The sequence below is a fragment of the Notolepis coatsorum genome, assembly GCF_963971535.1.
Source record: "Notolepis coatsorum genome assembly, chromosome: 13".
Classification (NCBI taxonomy): Eukaryota; Metazoa; Chordata; class Actinopteri; order Aulopiformes; family Paralepididae; genus Notolepis; species Notolepis coatsorum.
In genome coordinates, this window is record NC_140177.1 from 18,630,407 (window position 1) to 18,656,852 (window position 26,446).

The 26,446-nt window shown below is 48.8% G+C and overlaps 1 protein-coding gene across 1 annotated transcript in view; it reads right to left on the minus strand.

Moving 5' to 3' along the window:
* Positions 1 to 3,712: 3,712 nt before the first annotated feature.
* LOC311239280 (uncharacterized protein) overlaps positions 3,713 to 26,446 on the minus strand; it is a gene marked incomplete at both ends in the record, with an annotated part of 54,528 nt that continues 31,794 nt past the window's right edge. Inside the window, 4 exons of the mRNA XM_084327585.1 lie at positions 3,713 to 5,455; positions 5,564 to 7,033; positions 7,388 to 8,814; positions 10,421 to 10,586. Of these exons, the coding sequence (XP_084183711.1) occupies positions 3,713 to 5,455; positions 5,564 to 7,033; positions 7,388 to 8,814; positions 10,421 to 10,586 (4,806 nt within the window). The remainder of the gene's footprint in view (positions 5,456 to 5,563; positions 7,034 to 7,387; positions 8,815 to 10,420; positions 10,587 to 26,446) is intronic.

Consider the following 26,446-nt stretch of genomic DNA (forward strand, 5'->3'; position numbering starts at 1 on the left):
TGTATACTGCACCTTGTGTATACTGTTTACTCTTACTCATAATAACTCATATATTCAGATTAAAACATTTTATTGAGTATATTTATTCTAACATAATATAACTGATGGGGCATACATACCCCAGATCTGCACTTATTTTTCTTTTTCTTATATAGTTAATTATAGTTATATTATTTTTCATATTTTTATATTCAGATCTAATTGTATTGCCTATATTTATGTCTTTCTACTATTACCCTGCCCATACCTGTACCCCCCCTCCCCCTCCTCCATGCTGCTATGACTCCCGCATTTCCCCAAGGGGATCAATAAAGCAACATATTATCTTACTGTAGACTCGCATGTTGGTTGTCCTTGTACCTAGAAACTTGACAAAATGTTTGAAAAAACCTGGACGTGTAAATAAATTTGTGCTCCTTTAAACATCTGATCCATTCATCTATTATTAGTTTTGTGTAAATAAGGAATTACAAAACAAGAAGATGTAAGACGTAGTTTATTAAATGACATATTCCTACAGCCAAAAAACATTATCATTGCCTTTATTTATCCTCAAAAAAAAATTGAGGGCGGGCCATCATTCACAATGATGTCAAGACAGAATAATAAAGTTACAAAATAAACAATCAATTAAAACAATTATATAAAAACAGTTCATAAAAGATACAAGATACAAAAATAGGTACAAACAGAGACAGAATGGTTTAAAACCGTAGCTTTAAAATGTCCCAAGGGTTACCAATTTTTAAGGTATTTTGCATAGAGTTCCAAGTGGTTGTCGGGTAAAGAAACCCAAGGCAGATCTTCTGAGCTCAGTACGACCTGGAGGACCTGCAGCGAGACCTGTCATTAGATACATACAGGATGCCGTGATGAGTGCTGTTGTAAACTACTAACGGGTCAGTCGCAGTCAACCAGCACCTGGCAACGAGTCTGACCCTTTAGCTCAGCTGGTTAGCGCGGCCGCCTGTGGATCCTATGGTCCCAGGTTCAAATCCACTCGGTTACATTGGTGACAGTGGTGGGATCTCACTGCCTTGTGAATTTGGATCCAGGTTCACTTAGAAATGGGGATGGGATCTCAGTGCCTTAACCCCTGGGAAAGTGCACGCATGGACGAAATAACGTGCAAGGACGCACTTCTGGGAGGGGATGATGACTGTAAACTAATAACGAATCGGTTGCAGTTAACCAGCACCTGCTAACGGGTCTGACCCTCTAGCTCAGCTGGTTAGTGCGGCCGCCTGTGGATCCTATGGTCGCAGGTTCAAATCCACTTGGTTACACTATGAACATCACCAGTAATAAACCTAAGAGGGAAGACAATGATAAACAGCATCTGAGTAGAGGCAGACTGAGGCCTAGAAACCACCACCATCCATAACAGAGAGAAGCCTATAGAAACCACCACAATCCATAACAGAGAGGTCTAGAAACCACCACAATCCATAATAGAGTTAGTTCTATTTCTATACAAAAAAAGATTGTCTATATGATATTTGAATGCGAATTTGTCGTCTTCCAGAACTTGAATAATGATTTGAATAAGTGCTGAAGACCAAGTTCAAATAATAACCAGGTGTAGCTTTTCTCACAAGAGACGTGCATTTATTCCTAAACTTCTAAATTAAACCCATAGCGGGACGCCTCTTCAGTGCTTCTGTTTCTCACCAAGAATAAGATTGATAGTCTGGACTAGACCTGTTTTTCACCTACTCTTACAGTAGGTGCTTATTTACAAACAGAAAGGAACGTTTTTGTAAAAAAATAAAATAAAATAATTATAAATAAAAAACCTAAAGCTAATTCAACCTCAGGAATTTCAGATGTAGGATGAATGTCACAGATGAAAAAGATATTTTTGTCAGAAGCTGCCTTTCAAAAGAAAATTATATTCTGTTAATTTGCTAACAGCTAATTCTGCTAATAATTATACAATTTAATCTGAACCGAAGGGTTGTGCAGAACTGAGGTGAAGATCTATACTATATTTACAACACAATCAACAGAGATTAACCGAGTATCGTTCGGTACCAGCACTGGCGCAGGTGTATTGGCAATTTGGTAATTTCTTCTTAACATGAACATTAACATGAGATGGGTGGGATGGCACAGCCGGGAATGTGTTGATGAAAATCCACTGGCAATGCAATGTTGGTATCCATTTTGACATAGAATCACAGGGAGCATGATGGTCAGTAACATGGGTCTCCCAGTCCCTCCGTTCTGCAGTAAACACAAAAATAAAATGTCTGATATCGCGTAATCCAATCAGGAGAGAAAACTCCACACTGAAAAAATTGTCTGACAAAAATAAGAAATAAAAACATGTTTTAAGCAAATTGTCTCCTTGAAATAAGTAAAACAATCTACCAGTGCAGTAAAATAATTGGCTTGGAAAGATTTCTTGAAATAAGTCAAATATCTAGGGTTCTTTCTCCTGATTGGATAAAGTGGGAAGGGATACCAGGTAATATATGTTGTGTTTACTGCAGAGCAGAGCGACTGAGAGACTCATGTTACTGACCAAACACTCTGGCTGTCAGAATGTAGAGCTATTTAACACTTATTCTAACAAAAATAAATACCACTTACTGTAAGTGACTTACAGCACCTTTAATGCACTGTTCTTAGGGGAATGAGAAGTGCTGATTTGATTGGTCATAACTGAAGCCCCAACCACCTGCTAACAATGTATTTATCAGATTCTTTGGACAAAATGTAGTGCGCTTGCATCTCTGGTCACAAATTACCAAAAACAAGTTGGACACACCCACCTGCACCAGTGCTCCAAGCGTCTGCACTCACATGTAGATCTTTTTCACCGTATATACGATGCATTTTTATACAACCTCATTCATTTTGCATAACCTTCGCATTATGTTATTTTCAATATGAAAATAGATGTTCTTTCAAATACTGGTTCTTGTACAAAGAGGTATTCTACGTTGGTGTGCAATCAATTGTCTAATTATTGAGACAACAAGATAAAGGAGGTTGTCTTTGCTGGTGTTATTGTTTTGACAAGGTTTGACACAGAGGTAATTAAATGGTAAATGGTGCATTTATATAACAGCTTTTATCCAAAGTGCTTTACAATTTATTTCACATTCACCCATTCACTCACACATTCACACACCGATGGCGGAGGCGACCATGCAAGGTGCCAACCTGCTCATCGGGAGCAGTTAGGGGTTAAGTGTCTTGCTCAAGGACACTTTGACATGCTGCCCGGGAGGAGCGGGAATCGAACCGGGAACCTTCCGATTACCAGACGACTGCTCTACCTCCTGAGCCACTGTCATTAAGGACCCATAATTATTCTGTCCTCAGATTCGTCTTTTGATGTGATCTAATGGTTGGAGTAGTCAGCCTTAATGACCTCTGTGTCAAACCATGTCAAAACAATGACACTAGCGAATAAGACCATCCTTCTCTCATTGTCTCAATAATTACATGATTGATTGTATATCAACATAATATTACCTTTTGACTATATATCACAGCATAAAAAAAAGAGGCACAACTGTCCTCAACGACATTCTGGTGTGGTTGCAAAAAGAAACAGTACACACATTGTATTCCTTTCTTTGCACAGAATGACTTCTCACCTTGTTCTCAAACAGTACTCACTGAACATGACAGTGATAGCCACATCTAATCATACATCCAGGCCCAGTGTGTCTGTGATGAATGGTTACGGGGCCTTGGTTTATAGAACATGACAGAACCGGTCACACCTGTCATATTGTCTTTCCAGAGCGTCGCCTGCGTGCAGCACCCTCCCGGCTACGTTAGAGGACCTGGGCTCCACAGTGGAGCCCCCCCCCTCAGGGTGCACCCTGCTGTCCGCCAGCTTAAACTCCACAGATGCGAACGAGGAAAAGCTGCCATTTTTCTTAGTCCACGTCCTCGAGGTGTCAATAGTGGGCGACGCCCTGAGGCCGTTTCCCTGGCTGCCGGTGCCATCTCTGTTCCGACTCTTGACGCTGGCGTCGTCCCGAAAGGGGTCGGAGTCGCTCCCGTGTGGCATGTTGAAATAGGCGCACTTGGGGGTCTGAGGCTTGGCCATCTCCTCGAGCTCCGATGAGGAGATTGCTGCGAGGGGGTCCTGTCTGGCGCCGCGGCGCGCGGGACCCTCGTCGCTGGAGTTCCCCGTGTCGACGGAAGTCATGTCCCCGTTACCGTACATCCCTACGTCGTCGGGGGGAGACCTTCTGATGAGGTGGTTCTCCTTCAGTAACCACCTCCCCTGATCGATCAGAACCCCGTCGCTTGAATCGGCCTCCGACGCGAGAGGAGTGCACTGCACTGGCTCCGTGTCGGCCTTCAGAGAGCTCGCAACGCTTGTCGAGACCTTCATCCCTGAGTCATAGGAAGGGCGGCTCCCCTCGCTTTTTAAGGTGGGACTTTGTAACATGTCTGATTTGCTTCCAGAGGATTGTTTTGAGCTACTATGCTCCCTGTGTGTTCTCCTGGTGGGAATGTCAGTAACACAACCGTGCCTGTGGCCTGGGGACTGTCTCTCCTCTCCGCTCTCTGTGGCGACATCCGTAGATTCCTGGCTCTTATAGCCGCCGCTCTCTGAGGTATCCGGCCTGTAGTCAGATAAGTCTGAGGTGTTGGGGCTCGGGAGTCGCTTCAGGCCGTACACACGGTCCTCTCTGGTCTTAGGGATCACCATGCGTCGCGTCTGTCCGAACAGAGCGCTGTCTGGCTCTATCCTAACGTTCCCCCGGGCATCGTACGTGAATATGAGCGAGGAAGACTGCAGGGCGGAATTGACGAAGTCCAACAAGTCTTGTGATATCTCCACAGGGTGAGGTAGGCGGCTGCTGCTCTCCTCCTCCTGCTCCTCCACTCCGTCCTCCGTTTTGTGCTCATTCGTGGTGTCTGTTCCGTGACCCTTGTCTTCGTCAAACTTCAGTTCGCATGAGGAATTGTACGACGACTGAACCTCTTTCTCTGTCCCCTGGGCGCCTGCTCCCTCGCTGCTGGCCCGGTCCTCGTCATAGCTGCCCTCTAATATTGCCCCGCCGGCATTACCGTCGGCGATGCTATCGGCATCGGCAGGCTCGTTGAGACCTTCCTCTTCTTCATCTCCCTCGGACGTACGTTCACACCCTTCGTCTAAGTCATTGTCTTGCTCTACCTCCTCTTCCTCCTCTACCTCATGCTGAGCCTCCTCTACATCTACCTCTTCCAGCCCCTCTTCTTCTTCTTTCTCTTTTATTGCTTCTTCCTCGTCACCCTGTCTGTATTCCCCCATATCTTGTTCCTCCCCTATTTCTGCTTCTCCTAGCCCTTCCTCCTCCTCCCCCCCTTCTCCTTCAACCTCATCAACCTCATCATATTCCTCTTCTTCTCCTTCTACCTCATCCTTCTCTCCGTTCCCTTCCTTCTCCTCCTCTCCCTCTTGCAATTCCTCCTCTGGCGCTGACACTTCCTCTCCCTCCTGCTCGTACATTACCCCCTCCTCACCTCCCTCCACCTCCTCCTCCTCCTCACCTTCTCCTTCCTCCTCCCTGACCTCAACCTCCTCCTTCTCCTTCTCTCTCCTTGCATCTGCCCCCTCTTCCTCTCCATCCTCCTCCGATTTCTCTCCTCTCTCTTCCATACTATCCCTCCTGTTCTCCTCTCCTGTTTCGTCTCCCTCCTCCCCATCATTCACCTCCTCCTGGTCTGCATCCTCTGCCTCTTCCACTCCTTTACACTCATCCCCTACTCCCTCTGCCCCTACTTCCCCGTCCTCCAGCTCCTCCCCCATCTCCCCCTCCCCTGACATGGTTCTGGTAGACCCACAGACGTCACCTTCAGTGCCCAGCTCGGAAATGTTTTCTAAAGTGCTACCTGGTTCTGTCCCTTCTGCTTCTGGTTCTTCTACATCGGAGTCCATTCCTTGACTCTCATCAGGTTTGTGTTCCGAATCATATATTTCTCCAGCAGCCAAAAGGTTATTTTTGTTGTCCTCTTCTCCAGGATCAGACTCTGACTGCTCTGTGATGTTGTGTTCTTTGGCAAACAGCTCCAGTTCATCTTCTGAGTCTGTGTGATGCCTCTCCCTTTCCATGTAGGTGATACTCTCTTCTATCTCAGGGTAGAAGCTTTTAGCTTGCTGGAGTGTTGATGAAATCTCTTCCCTCATGTCTCTAGAGATGTTGAGCTCATCCATTAGCTCGTCGATACGTAACCGCTGGTCATCGAACACGTCACCTCCTTCAGAGAGCACATCAAGCGCAAACTCGTGCTCTGATTTGGGAGATAGGGGTTCACTTTCAAGCCGTTCTCTCAGCACCTGGAAATCCCTCCATCTTTCTCTGAGCTGAGAGGATGTTCTGTTCTGGAGATCTGTCAGGCTTGCCCTCAGCTCCTCCTCATCCTCAATGGTGGAAATCTTCTGCAAGGACTCCATCACTAACATGGCCTCTGGGGCGCTTTTTGAGTCCTCTTGAGGCGAGTCCTCTTGAGGTGAGTCCTCTACCGCCGTGGAACCCATTAGAGTCTCTCGCAGGGACGTCACCGACAGGAATGAGAGGAAGGCTTTGGAGGTTGAGCCGAACACTGTGGCCATTTGAGATGAGAAATTGGAAACACTGCTACTCTTCTTGATATCGGGAAGTTGCTTGGGCTCGGCGACCCTTCTGATGAACTCAATCGAAGAGCAAAGCTGCCGCAGAATGGGTGTTATCTTAGTGTTGGCGCTCAAGAGGCCGGACGTGTAGGATGGCGATTCGCTCCCAAACGGACCGATGACCTCGGCAGAACCGACTCTGATGCTCGGCATGGAGGCACACAACCTCTGTCCTTCTGAGGCAGGTTCCCCGTGCCGCCCAGGAATCAACAGACAAGACATGGACTTCATGCCATCGTCTCCGAGCGATAGACAGTGTTCGCCTGTGCGAACCTGGCAGTCGCCCTCAGCCTCCGATTCAGAATCGGCACCTATCTGAAACACAACCTTTGTTTTAGGCGACTCCTCCGGGGCCGTCTCCTTGATGTATGGCACTGAGTGCTGGAGCCAGTTTTCTACATACTGGTGGACATCGGAGGGGGTGGGATTGAGAGCCGGCATTGAGATGCTCTCGTTCAACTTCAGAGTTTGCGTTGGCGATGAAGTTCTATAGTCATTCATGGATTTATGCCTAGCAACCACCTTCTTGGCCGGCAACGACGACCGATTGGGTTGTAAAATGCTTTGTATGTTTTTCTTTATTGGTGGTCTTGCAGTTCTGGTCTCGGGGGTATTTACATTATTACGGTATTGACCGTTATCCTTGGCAGCTCTCGGGTTCGTGTTCAGCTGTTTTCTAGACGACGACCCTTTTGTATTTTCAATGTTCAACGATAAGGCTTGTTTCACGCCGGATGTCGCGTCGTCCCTACTCACTCTCTTCCTCGTTAAAGGCTTCTCTGCTCCTTTACTTTTACGGAAATTCTTATCGCTTTCCGACGCGCTCCCGTTCTTCTTCCCTAGAGTGACACTGCCGGGTTTATCCCCGGAGGAGCGCTTCGTACTCCGCGAGGAGTCTTCTTGTTTTTTATCCGAGCCGCTTGTTGAAGGCATACTCTTCTGTTTTCCGTTAGGCTTCGCCGCCGTCTTCTTCTGCTTCTGTCCCGCGGCGGCTTTGTCTTTCTTCGCCGACGCCGTCTGCTTGGGTGGAGATCGAGCCTCTGGGTTTGCCGCGGTACGGGCCTTGTGGTCGACGGAAGACGACAGGTTGTTGCTACTCTTACACGTGGCGGATACAGGCTCCGACGACAAGGACAAGATCTCCTCTTTCCACCTCTTCACTGATTCAGCGGCGGGTGACTGCCCGGTGAAATCCACATCGCAGTCGTTGCTAGACGAATAGGGGCCGGAGTCCACCGAGGCTCGACTCTGTGCCGTCACGTAGTTATGTTTAGGTACGCCGTCTGAGCTATATTCCTCATTCGCAAAATAGTTGTCGTAGCAACCCTGCCTCTCGTAAATGTGCATCACAGTCTCTGTAACCTCTATCCCGTTGTTTTGTATCTGGAGGACCTCTGCTTCTCCCGGTGACCTGGGAGAGGAGTTGGACTTTTTGTTGCGAGCCCCTGCAGAGGCCGTCTTCCTGGGCTTGGGGATCGGCCTGTCACTGCTCTGTCTGACCACACAGTAGCCCTCGGCCGTCTCACTGTCGGCCGTCCTCTCCATGTAGGAATACTGACCCAGGCTGCTCTCACGAACCCCCGACTCCGTCACCGTCTTCACGCTCTCGACAGACGCCGTCTTCCTAAAGTGCCGAGGGCCCGGGGTAGGGGTTCGTTTCAAAGCGGATTTGGGTTTCTCGCATCCTCTCTCGTCGCCGACGCCCTTCCCGGCGTGAGTGTGGTGGTTCTCTTCTTTGCTTTCCTCTTCGCTGAACACGTCCTCGGCCATGGCGTTGTTGGAGTCGGGCGAGTCGCCGCCCGCCCGCGGCCTTGAGGCGTACGCCGGCGGTCTCTCGGCGAGGCTGCTCCGGCTCAGCGTGGTGGTCCAGTGGAGCAGCTCCTCTTCCTTGATGTTCAGACGGACCCTCATCTCCACGGTCATGCTGCCGTCTTGGTTCACGCGGAAGGACTTCTCGATGTCATCGTCCTGAGGCACCATGGAACTCTGGTGCCTGTCCTCCACCCGGAGGCGCTCGCAATTCTCCCTGTCTGCGCGTCGGTGGCGCGGGGTGACTTCCGCTTCGAACGAGCCGCTGCGGTGCTGCGAGTTCCTGCTGCTGTTGATTTGGTTGACGATGTATCTCTCTGAGGACAAGGAGAAGTTCCTCGAGGCTCTTCCACCGGAGTAGGGCCTGTGTTTCTCTTGTGTGGTGTTTGATGGAAGTATGGAGAGAAAGAGAGAGAGAGAGAGAGAGAGAGAGAGAGAGAGAGAGAGAGAGAGAGAGAGAGAGAGAGAGAGAGAGAGAGAGAGAGAGAGAGAGAGAGAGAGAGAGAGAGAGAGAGAGGAGAGAGAGAGGAGAGAGAGGAGAGAGAGAAAAAGAGAGTTGTTAGTGGGGTATTTTTTTTACTTCCAATTCAAAACCTCAAATTAGAATAAGCATTATTTATTATATTACTGGATATTAGATAGATAGATAGATAGATAGATAGATAGATAGATAGATAGATAGATAGATAGATAGATAGATAGATAGATAGATAGATAGATAGATAGATAGATAGATAGATAGATAGATAGATAGATAGATAGATAGATAGATAGATAGATAGATAGATAGATATCTTTATTGATAATGAACATATTGATAATGAACATACATATAGAGGCCCACCATTATCAAAAGGATAAAAACGCAAGAAAGCGTACAGCTTATTTTAAAGGGTAATACCACTGCATTTCAGTTTTGAAGTACAGTATGCTACTCATGACCTGTGTGGTCTGCATCAGTGAACATTCATCACCATCTCTGATGGCCAGAAACACCCCCACCCCATCCCCCAACCTGATTTGTGTAGTCATACTGATGTACAACTAGAGAATACATTGGAAAAGAGTGGAAAATGTTATTGTTGCAATACCCAATATGACCACCTGGGGATCGGGGCACATTTCAAGGTTTGGAAAATGGTCAAATAAATGTTCAGATAAACTTTCTTTGTGCCCATAGTGTCTACCGTTCATAGTTAAAGGAACACGTCCATTTAAAGGAACATGCCAACATTATGGGAAATGAGCTTACCGTCTTCTCAGACAATAAGATAGATACTCATTTCCTCTGTGCATTCCGTAGAAAGCTATCCGGCTGCAAGCTAGCCTAGCTTAGCACAAATGAATGAAAGCGGATACAGACCACTAGCCTAACTCTCTGGGAGAGGTGTTTTTGGCCAACAGCTATAGCTGGTCCGTATCCGCTTACATTCATTGGTGCTAAGCTAGGCTAGCTTTCAGCCGGATAGCTTTCTACTGAACGCACAGAGAGGAAATTGGTATCTATCTTCTTGTTGGACTCTGGAGAAGACGGTAAGCGCATTTCCGCATGTTTTCTTTTTCTTCTCCACTGCAAATATTTTCCTATTGAAATAGTCTAGTTTATATAAATAATATAATATAAAATAATAATAAAATAATCCAACATTCATTTAGAAAATCAGTTCTTCTCAGACGAGGACATTTAATCATGAGAACCTTCAGAAAACCCATCCCAAGGGGATCAATGAAAGAATCTTATATCTTATCTTACCGTATCTTATCTTAACTTATTTATTATCTTATTTATTATCTTATCTTATCTTAACTTATTTATTATCTTATCTTAACTTATCTTATTTATTATCATTTCTTATTTATTATCTTATTTATTATCTTAGCCTATCGTAATGTATCTTATTTCTCATCTTATCTTATCTTATCTTATCTCATTGGGACGGCCCTAATTGACAGACAGCAGATAGATGAGTTTGCACTTACGAGCTAGAGGCTGCAACCTGGCCGGCTCGGCAGCATCAGAGTAGACTGATTGGAGCGTCTGGCCCGTTCTCTGAAGGTCCGACTGGTTGTTTGCTAACCTGAAGGGCTCGTTGCCTGCTGCTACGATGACCCCAGAGCACAGGATCAGTGCAGCGAGGCCATCAACCTGAGAGGGGGATGAAACACAAGGTAAGGTTCAGTAAATATATCACAATGATATGATACAGTGTTGATCTAAAATGGTCATGTTTGAATTATAAGGAGATGTATTTCTATTGTCGAGGTTAACTTGTGGAACAATGCTGATATATTTAATTAATTTGATAAGAATTAATATTAATTTGATAAGAATATAGGACAGGCATATAATATAAGCATTATATGCTTCAGCCTGTACCTGTTCTAAAACTATTACTACTACTACTACTATTACTGTTACTACTACTACTACTACTACTACTACTACTACTACTACTACTACTACTACTACTACTACTACTACTACTACTACTACTACTACTACTACTACTACTACTACTACTACTACTACTACTACTACTGTTGTGAAGGATCAGATTAAACCGAATATATATATTTATTTATATATATATATTTAATTGTATTTGTATATCGTTTGATATCCCCTGTATATTCCTTGTACAATATGCACTGAATATCCCTTTAGTCTACTAAACAGCCCATAATAGTTTCATTCTACCATTGGACGAGAACCTGGCGCCAGGTTGCCATACCCCTAGGTCCAAGTTCAATCGTGCCGCCTAACATGTCGTGGCAAGCCCCGGTTCCGCGCAGGAATATGTCGGGCGAAATACGAATGGTACTATTTGTTCATAGCGCATATATATATGGCGCAAGTAAAGTAGAACTTTCTTTTTAGTCCAGTTCTTTACCCTCCAACAGAGTGACAGACGCAAAGCCTCCCCACGACGCACGTGTGGTGTAGTAAGGCCTACTTGGCCCAGAATAGGCATTGAGATATTGTGTAGATTAATAGTTGAATAGTCATAGTTTGGCACTATACCGTCGAGTTGGACGTATTCTATTAAGCTAATAATAGTCTATTTATGTATGGTGCATCGTTCGGTTAGAGTTCTAAAGTTATCAGTACCCCCATCGTTCCTGACGTTATCTGGACGCTTAACCAGGCTGAGCAGACCCCTAGTGGTGCTTGCATCCGAGGAGCTCCGGGCCAAGAGCGACTGGACCTGTATATTGGATTACTCTACCCGGACGACGGCGAGCCTTCCACGGCTTGGATTATGCTTTGGGTGCTTTGATTATTCCATGGATAAAGGCCAACACTGCGGAGTGTTGGAACTACCCCCCGGAGAGGACTCCAGGTGAGACGGCGCTCTACACCAGTGAGGTCGCCTCACGTCTCTCCATTGTGGACCGGCAGCTACCGTCCACAGAGGGTCCAGCTGTATTCGTCTGCGGACCGAGGTTCTGTGGGCACCGTGTCCAAGACTTTGGATTCTCCCAAGACACCGTCGGCCAGATGGGATACCGCCAGCGGCTTCTCTAACCCCCCCCTCCTACTGTCTTACAACCAGCGGGACACCCCCCCCCCCCTAGTGTATCCAGCTATAATCATTTAAGTACCATCGCTATCGTTTCCTAAATATTCCAGGTTGTATACTTACTCCCTGCGTAACCAGAGATTGGACATTCAATGTTGATTTACCTACGAATACTCATTTGCCATAAAAGTGCATGTTTCATATTTCAAATCATAAATGTAATTAAGTGAACGTTGTATATACCTTTTGCTATATAAAATATTCGATTTGGTACATTTGTGTGGATTCGTTTCATCAGGTGGGAAAGTGTTCATCATACTTATATCATGTACTGGATGGCCAGAAGTTAAAGTACAAGAGGTAGTGGTATTAAATATCATATCTAACAATACAGTCAGGGAATTGTACCCCTCAGTTACAATTGGTCCTTCGAGCCGGAGGGTAACTAGTGTAATATTAATATAGTGTTATTAATATCGAAATGGCCTATGATGAACACTCCACGAAACGATCCTCCTAACCTAGAACGCCCGCGGCGCAGACGACAGACACCTCAGTACTTAGAGGCTTACACTGTCAGTCAACTACCTAGCCTTCGACAAACGGTAAACGCGGTAAAAGTAGAAAGTAAAATTATGTCTGACCTTAACGACCAGGTTTCCCCGACCACAGAGGCCCTAGTAGGTCCTAATGTAACTGACCAAGCTCACGGTGGGGACCAGGAGGGAATTGACATGCCTTTACCCCCCGCCACTACCCAAGAAGTAGTCCCCGACCAGCCCTGGGAGGAAGACAACCCTACAGAGAGAGAACTCTGCACGGAAGAAGAGGAGGAGAGCGCAGAGGAAATAGAGCTCCAGGACTCCCCAACGAGTACCCCCAGGAGCGGCTCACGCAGGAGCAGCTCACCTCCACAACCGCCTTCCCCCAGCGAAGCGGAGAGGATGCTACAACAGGCGTTCCTCGTCAGCCTGACAGCCTCTACCGAACGCGAACGTCTCCAAGCACAGGCGCTTAGCGAGCGCAAACGTCTCCAAGCACAGGCGACCAGCGAGCGCGAACACCTCCAAGCGCAACAACGGAGCGAAGAAGAGCGCACACGCCTGGAGATGAGACGCCTTCAGACAGAAGAGAATATGGCAAGAGACCGGGCCGACGCCCAGCGCGCCGCTGCCGGTGCCCAAAGAGAAGCAGATCTCACCAAGCGCGAAGTCGAGCGCGACAAGTTACAAGCGCAGCTAATGGAGCAGCTGATCCGCAAGGCAACACCCTCTCCCTCCGCCAGGGGTTCAAGGAACTCGTCGAGACAACAGTCAAGGGCAGCGTCTCCTCAACGAGCAAGCGACCCTGAACTTGACCAACAGACCGAGCCTATACCCCCCGCAGACCCCCTTCACAGACCGGTCCAAGCGAGACCCAGCTACAAGGAAGGAGCGGCATACACTGCGGAGAAGCTAAATAAACGATTACAGGATCTGGAAGATCTGATAGAGGAAGAAGAGGGAGAGGAGGAGAACCAAGCCCGACGACAGCACAGTACTCCACCGGACCAGGAGGTCACATACAGTCCAGGCTATACCCCCGCGGCGCTGCGCTACAGACCCCCGACTCTATTCACGGGTGAGCACGACGCACGACCAGCCCCGAGGAACAGCACCTGGACCAGCGGGCCATGGTACCCTGTCAGTACCAGCCCACAGCGAGGCGCAAGAGGGGACTCGCCCAGAAGGTCTCTCCCCCAACGTTCGCCGATGTATCAGCCATCCACGGCGTCATACAATGCCACGCCGTCATTCCCAGACTTCGCCTATGAGAGTCGAGCACAGTACACGGAGCTCCGGATGTGCTTAGAGACAATGATGGTGGATGTCGCTGATGAACGCCACAAGTATGCAATACTACTGAAGCACCTGAAAGTACCGCGAGCGCACAATATAGCGCTAGCCTATGCCACCTCTTCGACACCATACACAGCGGCCCTAGCGGCGCTGGACCAGAGATATGGACGTATATGGGATTACGTAATCCAAGAGATAAGGCATATTGATCGCCTACCCCCAGCCACAGACAATCGCTCACTAGACGACCTGTCAATCAAAGTGCAGTCCCTAGTAGGGATGCTGGGAGCGCAACGGGAGAAGGGCATGCATGAGCTATACGCCAACTCTAACGTCGAGAGGATTTTGGAGAAGCTGCCACCCGCAAGACAGGAGCGCTTTAGGCGACAGAGAGATTACCGGGATCCCAACGGCCCCGAGCCATCCCTCCTTGATCTAGCCGACTTCCTGGCGAGAGAAGTCAGCAGCCTACGACTAGATACATTCGGGCGGAGCACGCCAAGCTCCAGAGAGGGACCCAGGAGAATAAATGATGGAAGAAGATCGGTGACTGTCATGCACCAATCAGAGTCAGCACCGAGCAGTAAGAGTCACAGCACCCCCTCGAGAAAAGAGAAGTGGAAGATAGCGTGTCCCTACTGTGAGAAAGAACACTGGCTGTCACAATGTGACCTATTCACAAAGATGAATGCAGAAGAAGTGAGTCAATGGATAAAGTCCAACCGGCGCTGTTATCGATGTGCGCGGCCCCACATGGCAGCCGAATGCCGCCTAAAGAAAAGGTGCAGCCGGTGCGATGGAGCCCATCTAGATATACTACACGACAGTAACGGAAGACGGCCTACACCTGCACCACGGAGCGGCACCAAGGCAAGTGTCATGTACATTGACCCCGCCAGCAGCAGCGGAGCCCAAGTGCTCTTAAAGGTAGTCCGTGTGACATTGAGCTACCAAGATAAAGTCATGGACACTTACGCCGTCCTTGATGACGGGTCAGAGAAGACCCTTCTGCTCGCCTCCGCTGCGACCCAGCTGGGACTGCGGGGGAGCAAGAACGAAATGACGATTCGGACAATAAGAAGAGATTTAAAGACGATAAAGGGCAAGAATGTCTCCTTCACCATCGCAGCCAACGGGCAGCCAGAGCGACGGTACAAGATTACAAATGCTTTCACCAGCCAAGAAATAGGACTATCGCAGTACACCTACCCTGTCACCAAGTTGATGGATAAATATGTGCACCTGTGCCAATTACCTATCCCGCTCATAGACGGCGCTACCCCGACCCTGCTGATAGGCTCCGACCATGCAGAACTCATAGTCCCGATTGACCGGGTCCATACAGGCCCCCGAGGCTGTCCTGCAGCAGTCGAGACCCGCCTAGGGTGGACCCTACAAGGCCCCCTCGCTAAATCTCTCAACCGAACAGCAGCCACTAGCTGCTTCCACTCCAGAACGACAGAAGAAGACACCACTCTCCTGCAGCATGTCGAGAGGCTATGGACCCTAGAGACAATGCCCTTTAAGAACGAAAAGAAAGATATTCGCTCTAAAGAAGACATTTACGCCATCAACCTACTCGAGCAGGGGACAAAGAGAGTCACAGTCGGCGGAGTGATGAGATACGCAACTCCACTCCTAAGGCGAGAGGGAATGCCCACCTTTCACGCAAAGAAAGACGCCACGGAGCGCTATCTATTGAACACGGAGCGGCGCCTAGCCAAAGACCCCGCTCAAAAGAGTGTGTACCGCGCTGAGATTGAGAAGCTAATCACAGCGGGACACGTAACAAAGATTGACATTAAAGAGGCCGATCAGACGACCGAATCATGGTACGTGCCGCATCACAAGGCCCATCACAACGGCAAGGATCGCATTGTGTTTAACTGCAGCTACCAGATCGGATCCCAAAATCTGAATAAAGAGCTCTTGCCCGGCCCCACACTCGGCCCCTCCCTACTAGGCGTGCTACTGCGCTTCCGCCAGGACAAGGTGGCTATCAGCGGGGATATCAAAGGGATGTTCTTGCAGGTGAGACTAGTAGAGGAGGACAAGCCTCTGCTACGGTTCCTATGGAGAGAGAGGATCGGAGATGAGAACCCAGCCATCTACCAGTGGGAAGTACTCCCCTTCGGAACCACATGCAGCCCGTGCTGTGCTACATTTGCACTACAGAAACACGTCACAGAGGACCCAGCAGCAGATGAAGAGGTCCAACACAGTGTGAAGAACAGTTTCTACGTGGACAACTGTTTACAAAGCGTTTCGACTCAAGAAGAAGCCGAGGCTCTCCTAATCAAGTTACGCGCCTCCCTGATCAAAGGCGGCTTTGATCTCAGGCAGTGGGCCAGCAGTGACCTGCACGTATTGCGCAGCCTCTCCTCCGCGGACAAGGCAGCCAGCAGCGAGACCTGGATGGCGACAATCCCAGGAGAAGCCCAAGAAATGACACTAGGACTAGTCTGGCGCTTCAAAACAGACTCGCTCCACTATAGACACAAACCCTTGGCTCCAGAGCAGGGAAGGTCGACGGCGATACCGACCACCAGACGGAGTGTGTACAGAACACTCGCCAGACAATATGACCCGTTGGGATGTATTCTACCTTACACCACCAGGGCAAAGATGATTGTACGAGCACTATGGGACAAGGACCAGGGCTGGGACGACCCAATACCCGCACACCTTGCCTCAACATGGAGAGAGTGGGAGACGGAACTCCGCTCACTCCCAGGTGTCAATATACGCCGCAGCTACTTCCTATCCACAGTGAGGCCAGAGACATGCGAGATTGATCTACACGTCTTCAGCGACGCCTCCGAAGTAGCCTACGGATCGGTGGCCTACTTGCGTGCCCAAGAGAAGGGAGGAAAGATACACACTGCTTTCATCCTGGCCCGCTCAAGAATAGCCCCACGTAAGCAACAATCTATCCCACGTCTAGAGCTCTGCGCAGCCCTCGCAGGAGCGCATCTAGCCACGTTAATCCAACGTGAACTCACCATTCCGGTGCACAGAACAATCTTGTGGTCAGATTCCACGACAGTACTCACATGGATCAAGTCTGATTCATGCAGATACAAAGTCTTCGTGGGAGTCAGAGTCACCGAGATTCAAGAGTTAACAGAAGAAGCAAGCTGGCGGTATGTGGACACCAAACACAACCCAGCTGACGTCATCACCCGGGGAATGTCTCTGGATGACCTAACCCGTCGCAACATCTACAGTGACGGACCAGAATTCCTCAAGCTCCCGGAAGGAGATTGGCCTACGCCCACCCCGCGGGAAGCAAGTAACGAGGAGGCTGAGAACAAGAAACCTATGTTCTGTTGACTGAGCACTGTCGCCTCCACAGACCCCAACATAGATGACTGCATTACCCTAGAGAGTGCGCAGCAAAGAACATTCCTGCGGCACCACCCAGAGATTCAGTCCACCACTGACATGTCAGCAGCTGACTACGAAGAAGCAGAACTTCTTCTACTACAACGAGCCCAGAGAGACTCGTTCCCCGATGAGCTAGACTGTCTACAGGGAGGAAACCCCGTCCCATCAGACAGCAGACTGATTCACCTGGCACCAGAGAGTGACGCCCATAATCTCATCAGAGTGGGTGGTCGCCTGCGGAGAGCCCCCGATCTACCAGATGACATTAAGTACCCGATCGTCTTGAACAGCCGACACAAGGTCACAGAGCTGATCATAAAGAAATACGACGGTGATGTAGCAGATGTCGACCCAGTCACCCCCAACACACTCCTAATGGGGCGGCTGGACCCCGCGCTACCCCAGACAATGTACAGGCCTGAAGAAGCGAACGGCCGAAGAATGTGGAGGTACAGCCAAGTACTAGCTGACAAGTTTTGGAGCAGCTTCCTACTTCACTACCTACCGTCTCTACAGACCCGCCAGAAGTGGGTAAAAAAGAGAGACAATTTGACAGAAGGAACAGTCGTCATGATTATTGACCAGTCACTACCCAGAGCTATGTGGCCGGCTGGCCGCGTAAGCAAAGTGATCACCGGTGCCGATGGCAAGGTCCGAGCAGCTGAAGTACTCGTCCAAGGGCGCACTTACACACGTCCCGTGGCGAGGCTCATAGAACTGCCCCGACTCCCAGATACTATCGATGATGACCATGACCCCATGACTTTGTGAGTTGACTGACCCTTACAGCGGACCTTGAGTGGTAGACAGTGCGGTTAATCTGTCTCTGCTTAGCTAATTAGGTGGGACTAATTAGGGGGCGGCTGTTGTGAAGGATCAGATTAAACCGAATATATATATTTATTTATATATATATATTTAATTGTATTTGTATATCGTTTGATATCCCCTGTATATTCCTTGTACAATATGCACTGAATATCCCTTTAGTCTACTAAACAGCCCATAATAGTTTCATTCTACCATTGGACGAGAACCTGGCGTCAGGTTGCCATACCCCTAGGTCCAAGTTCAATCGTGCCGCCTAACATGTCGTGGCAAGCCCCGGTTCCGCGCAGGAATATGTCGGGCGAAATACGAATGGTACTATTTGTTCATAGCGCATATATATATGGCGCAAGTAAAGTAGAACTTTCTTTTTAGTCCAGTTCTTTACCCTCCAACAGAGTGACAGACGCAAAGCCTCCCCACGACGCACGTGTGGTGTAGTAAGGCCTACTTGGCCCAGAATAGGCATTGAGATATCGTGTAGATTAATAGTTGAATAGTCATAGTTTGGCACTATACCGTCGAGTTGGACGTATTCTATTAAGCTAATAATAGTCTATTTATGTATGGTGCATCGTTCGGTTAGAGTTCTAAAGTTATCAGTACCCCCATCGTTCCTGATGTTATCTGGACGCTTAACCAGGCTGAGCAGACCCCTAGTGGTGCTTGCATCCGAGGAGCTCCGGGCCAAGAGCGACTGGACCTGTATATTGGATTACTCTACCCGGACGACGGCGAGCCTTCCACGGCTTGGATTATGCTTTGGGTGCTTTGATTATTCCATGGATAAAGGCCAACACTGCGGAGTGTTGGAACTACCCCCCGGAGAGGACTCCAGGTGAGACGGCGCTCTACACCAGTGAGGTCGCCTCACGTCTCTCCGTTGTGGACCGGCAGCTACCGTCCACAGAGGGTCCAGCTGTATTCGTCTGCGGACCGAGGTTCTGTGGGCACCGTGTCCAAGACTTTGGATTCTCCCAAGACACCGTCGGCCAGATGGGATACCGCCAGCGGCTTCTCTAACCCCCCCCTCCTACTGTCTTACAACCAGCGGGACACCCCCCCCCCCCCTTAGTGTATCCAGCTATAATCATTTAAGTACCATCGCTATCGTTTCCTAAATATTCCAGGTTGTATACTTACTCCCTGCGTAACCAGAGATTGGACATTCAATGTTGATTTACCTACGAATACTCATTTGCCATAAAAGTGCATGTTTCATATTTCAAATCATAAATGTAATTAAGTGAACGTTGTATATACCTTTTGCTATATAAAATATTCGATTTGGTACATTTGTGTGGATTCGTTTCATCAGGTGGGAAAGTGTTCATCATACTTATATCATGTACTGGATGGCCAGAAGTTAAAGTACAAGAGGTAGTGGTATTAAATATCATATCTAACAATACAGTCAGGGAATTGTACCCCTCAGTTACAACTACTACTACTACTACTGCTACTACTACTACTGCTACTACTACTACTACTACTACTACTACTACTACTACTACTACTACTACTACTACTGCTACTACTACTACTACTACTACTACTACTACTACTACTACTACTACTACTACTACTACTACTACTACTACTACTACTGCTACTACTACTACTACTACTACTACTACTACTACTACTACTACTACTACTACTACTACTACTACTGCCACTACTACTACTATTACTACTACTGCTACTACTACTGTGACTTTCAGTAGAAAGCTATTCGGCTACAAGCTAGCTTAGTTTAGCACCAATGAGTGGATACTGACCACTAGCCTACTGTAGCTGTTGGCAAAAAACACCTCTCCCAGAGTTGTAAACTAGGCTAGCTGATCCGTATCCACTTCCATTAATTTGTGCTAAGCTATAGGCTAGCTTGCAGCCAGATAGCTTTCTACTGAACACACAGAGAGGAAATTGGTATCTATCTTCTTGTCTGACTCGGGAGAAAACGGTAAGCGCATTTCCCATAATGTCAGCATGTTTGTTTAAGCTATTGCAACGGGCATGGCTGCTTCGTAAATAAGATGTGGCTTAGATATTATGTTTATCAAAATTGATTATTACAATCTGTAGGCCAAACTAAAAATTGGCAATTAAAAAGGTGAATCGAAATACAGCTCTTGTGTTTAATGACTGAATGAAAGTATTGCTCCCTCCTCCCCAAAAAAACATTGATAATTAATTTATCATTTAAAAATTTAGAAAATTGCGGGGTCCATGTTGTTTACATGTTGTGTGCATGCAACCCCTTCCCCACGTGGTGTTCAACTTGTGATAATGAAATGTGAAAACACCCAGGTGATATTAAAACCTCAATGTGCACAACAGACAAGTAGTTCTCCAGTATTTCCTATAGCAGACCAGACATAGTAAATAATAAGACTAAATTCTGTATCAATAGTCGTGACCTCTGAGACGAACCCTTGGTTGCTGTTGAACGACAGATGGACAGAGAGATTATGGAGTGACAACAACCCAGGAGGGGGTAAAGACTTCCATAGACTCTTAACACTTCCTGGAAGAGGGATGCGAGGTGACGCTCAACCCTTGATTTGTTGTTGTGTTGAAACGTGACAGAGGGGAAACCCTCACTTTTGTGTGTGTGATAAGTACATCACACACTGTCCTTGCTCCACAATGGTAGAATGACCTTCCCACCACAGCTGAAACCAGACCAATTGTCCGCCGTCAACTAAAAACACACTTCTTCAATCAATATCTGAAAAAATATATACTTACTTACTTTTCTTTTACTATTATGCACCTTGCCACTAATTCATCTCCCTTGCCTACAGTATATTACTACTACCTACTATGCTAATATGTCTCTACTACTATGCACTCAACACTGCAGCGCCAACGTTTCAACACTGTTAGACGAACAATGTTACTCATCTGCCAGAGTTGTACCCTTCCTGCTGACTTGTACAGAACTTGTAAGTCGCTTTGGATAAAAGCATCAAATAAATTTACATATTTAAAGAATCCACACATTTTTAGAAATGTCTGAGCACTTAAGTCAGTGTGTCTGACTCTTAAACAAAAACCTGCATGGACTACAACGTATGACGTATATCATGGCAGTTAGGGTACCTTGTTTGTACTGCACCTTGAGTATACTGTTTACTTTTACTCTTACTTATAGTATATATAGGCCTACAGATACAAATTCTTTATTGCCTATATTTATTGTAACATATAATATAACCAATAGGGCATACAGACCCTCATCTGCACTTTTGTTTACACTGTTTATTTATTCTCATTTCTTATTCAGATAACATTTTATTGCATATATTTATGTCTTATCTTACAGGAGAAGAATGCAGCTGCACGCTGCCATTTCAGGACTCCAGGGAGAGAAATATATATATGGTATATACAGCATTATTACATGGCGTTTTTAACATTTGCCGAAATGCTTGATTGTGATTGGTCAATAGCGCTCATCAGAGGTCCGTTATTACTCGATAACGGACCTCTGCCGAGCAATAATGACCGCTGTTCGCAGCTGAGCAATCAAGCCCACTGACACACACTGCATCAGTGCAGCCAATCGGACACACCTGCCGGCTGCCGGCAAAGCTGCCAGCGATGACAGCGCGGAGCGACAGAACAGAACGTAAGGTTATGTATATAACCAAGTTTTATGAATTATGGTGACGCTCAGCATCATCTGCACTGTACTTCACTTCGTGCACGTGCACTGAATAAAAAATTCCACCATGTACCTTTACATCCCAACATTCATCTGGCCACACCCCCATCCGCTTACCTTCATAAGCAGGTGTGTGGTCACCTACTCGCCTCCTTCCCAAACTTTCAGCACAAGGCGAGATCAAGGGCCGCAGCGGCGTCTGATGCTGAGCGTCACCATAATTCATAGAACTTGGTTATATACATAACCTTACGTTCTATTTCATTATGGCTTACGCTCAGCATCATCTGCACAAGAGGAGCTGAGCGGGAGCCATAGCTCGACAAATGTACCCCGCTGAGGCCCCCCACAACCATCAGACCGGGGAGGACCGAGCCCCCCGACCCTCCCTAATGGAGGGATACCCTCCCTATTGGAGGACGGGAGGGAGACGGATCCGACCGTGCGAAGAGGAACTCAAGCAACTCAACACACAGGGTGAGCAGACCGTGGCTTGACCCCACGACTACGCACACGCACAACCCGCATGCCACCAAGGAACGAACAGAAGGAACAACCCTCGTTACTGCCCCCAGAATCACGGGGTCAAGAGCAACCCCAACCCCGTGGCAAGGCCGTAGCAGCGGAGCGCAAAGGAAGACCCGGACCCACTGAAGGGACTGGAGCCCCCGGAAAAAGGGGGCCCGGAGAGGTCAATGACGCCAGGCATCAAGACCCCACCAGGCGGTCACTTAGTGACCCCGCCCCCCACATCGCCAGCGTATTCGGATAGAGCCCCTCGAAGAGCGGGCCCTTACCCCCCAATAGTACACCACCTGGCACACTGACCCTGCAGAACAGGCAGTCAGCATGGCCGTAAGCACTCAAAAAGTTCAACCAACGGACAGGCAGCGCACCGGGGAAACCAGGCAGCAGGCTGTAGACCTGAGCCTGGAGCACTGCGGACGAGACAGGCGCCAAAGGAGTCAACTGAAAACAGCCCCCCCGGCGGAAGGGGCGTATGCTGGCGTTGTTGAGCACCATGACAAAGCCTCCATCAAAAACCCCCACCCAGAGGGGTCGAGGCAGAGAAGGCTGACACGATTGGCAGACGTCATGAACGTGCAGGGGCACACTCAACCGGGTACTCCGGGAGTTGACTCTGCTCCAACACACCAGGGAATCAACCACCCTCTTGGTACACAGACGGTGGTTGTTCCTATAACCCCTCAAGAAAAAACTCCAAAACACACCAGCTATACCGCAGCACAAGTGTTCCAGTTTCCAAAAAAGGGTTATCCCAGGCCTACGGTATCAACAAAACATTACTTCGGACCGGGCCCGGCAGCCCGGGAAGCACACAGGATTACCAGAGGAGGTCCAGAAGACCACCCCAACAGCCCCCTCTTCGCCATGCGTGAGAGAGGAGCGAAAGAAGGAGAACCAGCCCCTTACAATAGTGCCAGGTACAAAGTGTACCCAACAAAGGGTCTCCATAACGCCTAACCCTGTGACACCCGGGCTGACCCGGCATTTTTCCCCCTGAAAAAAGCCCAAGTCCCTCAGGGTACCAAAACAGCAGATCTGCATCCCCGGCAGACAATGGGTTAACTGACCTGGACCAGCGCGACCAGAACCAGTCCCGTGCCCTAACCACGCCGACATGCCTACTCCAGGAGAAGGGGCAGATATGCGTGTTGATCTAAAACATGAAAAGAGGGCGCCACCCAGACGGTCCGGTTTGAACCGCGCTCTGTGGCCCACCCCAAGGGCGTGAGACCCCTCTACCTATGTTCTGATCTATTCCGTTAACATCCCCCAGATATGAACGAGAATCCGTCGAGACCCAGTAACAGGCTCTCGGAAGAGGAAAAAATCCCCCATCCCAGTTGCTTCATAAAAATGCTGTTTTAATAACAAGTAACCAAGGCGTACTAGCCACCCGCATGATTCTTATCAGAAACACCCCGAGCCAGCACTATGTATGCGTCGGGACACAAAACATATCAATGGACAGTCTAACCAGACCCCACATCGATCCCTCAAGGCACCTGGGAGAACGACAAGAAGGGTGTCGTGCTTCACATTCTCCACACTTTATTAAAAAAGAAAGAAACACCGACTGACATGAATCCCACTTGACGCAGCCGAAGATAAAAATTGGTTACATTTTTATATCCCGTCATCCCTACCACAGAGGATAGATGGAACTCCCCAGAGAGACTTCCCACGTGAGCCATAGATTGAAAAGCGACGGTAACATTGAGTCATGTGACCAACCGACTCAAGTTACGCGTATATCGAGCGTAGTGGAACCTTAATCCCGACACTCTATCCCGACACTTGACAATAACAGACCCTACATACGGGTCTAAACTCACGGAAGCCATCGTCCAATAGCAACGTGACTAGTGACGTGTGCTATGACGGGGGAAACCCAAGACTCAAAGCCTGTGATGGGTGTAGAGTCTGGGAAACCCTTCCCCCCCCCCTCCCTGCCAAGCCGCCTAACAGCTTGGCCCTGACTGAACGAAAAAGAGAGGCTAATAAACCCCCTGACCAATCAGAAGAGGGAAGGAGGGGTTTATCCGGCACCCCCTCACAAGCCCAACCCTTGCATACAACAACAACAATAGCCATATGATACCTTTAGTAGCAATGCTAATGAATAGCGCAAGCTAATACAATGCACGCTAACCACAGACAATCTGTGAACAGGGTTTATAGCAAGACCAAGTCGTGTGTGTGTGTGAATCCTACACCCGCATCCATGTTGTAACACAGAAGAACATTGATAGAGAGAGAGAGAACGGCTGAGCCGTGGTACGTTTTCATACGAGCATTACTGCAAACCCAACACAATAGTGTTGTAGCTCAATATCACTGTGTAAGCAACAGAGCACACAACTAACCTCTACCTTTATGTGGAGATTCAGGTCGAGGCAGAAAAAAACCTTTTTCAACCGAGTGTAGGCTGCAGGCCTTGCTTAAACTCTAACATGAATGTAACCCTCCTATCAACCCATACTAGCAAAAGATTCACACGTTGCAACCCCATCATATGTTTGGTGAATAAACACACAGTTTGTTAACAAAAAATACAGTCCCCCTTTAGAGGGGACTCTTTATTTTTGAACAAAATCATAGCGGGGCCGGGAAGAAAACAGGGGGAGACCACAGGGGGGAAAAGTCACTGGGTCTTAGCGACGCCTGCCACGAGCCGCTCGGGATTTGCCACCTCGGGGAGCCCCGGAGGGACGGTAAATGATCGGCGGCTGGTCACGACGGTCCCTACCGTCACCTCCGGGATTAGATGGGTTGGCTGCAGTGGCGGAGGCGCCCTCTCTCCTCCTGGCCTTCTTCCTTGAAGGTCCAGCAGTGGCGGTGGTGGCAGCGGCGGCCACGGCGGAGGATCCTCGACGACGTGGCAGCCATCCGACTCCACCGGCAACATCGGGCGGGGGGAAATGAGGCTGGAGCACGGAGCGCTCCTCCTGCATATCCCTGCAGGTTGAGGTCATCAGCTGCAGTGCCGTCCCGAATAGTCCAGCATCGGAGAGGGGTGCCGTCAGAAGTGGAGTCCTCTTCTTCTCCGGCACACGCGCCTGCTCCAGCCAAAGGTGGCGCTGGATCAGAGTGGCCAGGGCGCGCACTTTCCCAGCGGCTATAGCCTGCGGCTGAGTCAGATGCAGGATGGCTCCTGCCGACTGGGCGAGCTGATCATGTTGTACATCAGTCAGCTCCGTGCCGCCCGTCAATATCCCGGACATGAATCTCGCCAGCTGCGCGATGTTAGACGCGGCAGCTGGAGATTGTGTTCCGGTGATAAATAACTGGTCGCTCCAATATGCCAACCGCCTCGCCGATTTCCCTTGGGGAACCGGCTTCCGTAACGGCTCCCACACCACTTCCGGACAAAGGAGCACCGCCATCGGCCTATCAAGCCGTGGCACTCCCTCCTTCATACCGTTGACCAAACCCGCCACCCGCGTGACTTGCGCGTAGGCAGGGGTAAGGCCTATGATGTGGGAGACCACCTGACCTTGACGGACATAGGCCGCCATTGAGGGGAAAAATGGGTAGACAACGTCCACCCCTCTCACCGGGCGACGTTGCCATAGATGACCTATGAGATCATCAGGGACAGGAACAGGCAGTGGCTGCGGCAGCGGCACGCCGTTTGCGACTGCCGCCGCCGCCATGAGCTCGGGAAACAAAGCACGCAGTTCCCCCTGCATACTTTCCTCCTCCGAGCCCGCATCCCTCACATACAGCAGACTACTGGTCAAGGAGCCACATTCTGATGTGGCTGATAGCAGGGCATCCCGCCGACGAGTCGGAGGTTCTAACCCAACATCTTCGGACGGGGCACCCCAAAGCGACATCTCACCCCCCTCCAGTGTTACCTGGACAGGCAGGGAAGATGTCTCCACCGGGCCTTCAAACAAGAACCAGTCCGCCTTTATCATGTAGTCCTCTGTCTCCATCGGGCATGTAGAGACCGACGCATCCTCATCTGGCTCCAGCAACTCACCAAAACCAGGCCGTTCGCGTCTGCAAGCCACCATCTTGCGACGTGAGTGAGCTGACGCAAAAAGTTTGTGTCTCAAATCCCCTGCAACCAAGGGAACCGGCCGCCCAACAGCGGACGATTCCCCGGAAGCAGAGGAACCAGAGCCGGAACCAGGCCATCGCACAGGAGACGGCACTGGTGCACCAGCTCCTTGGAGAGGCAAACTACCCATCGGACGCCTACCGGGCGTGGCTGCCGACCACGAGA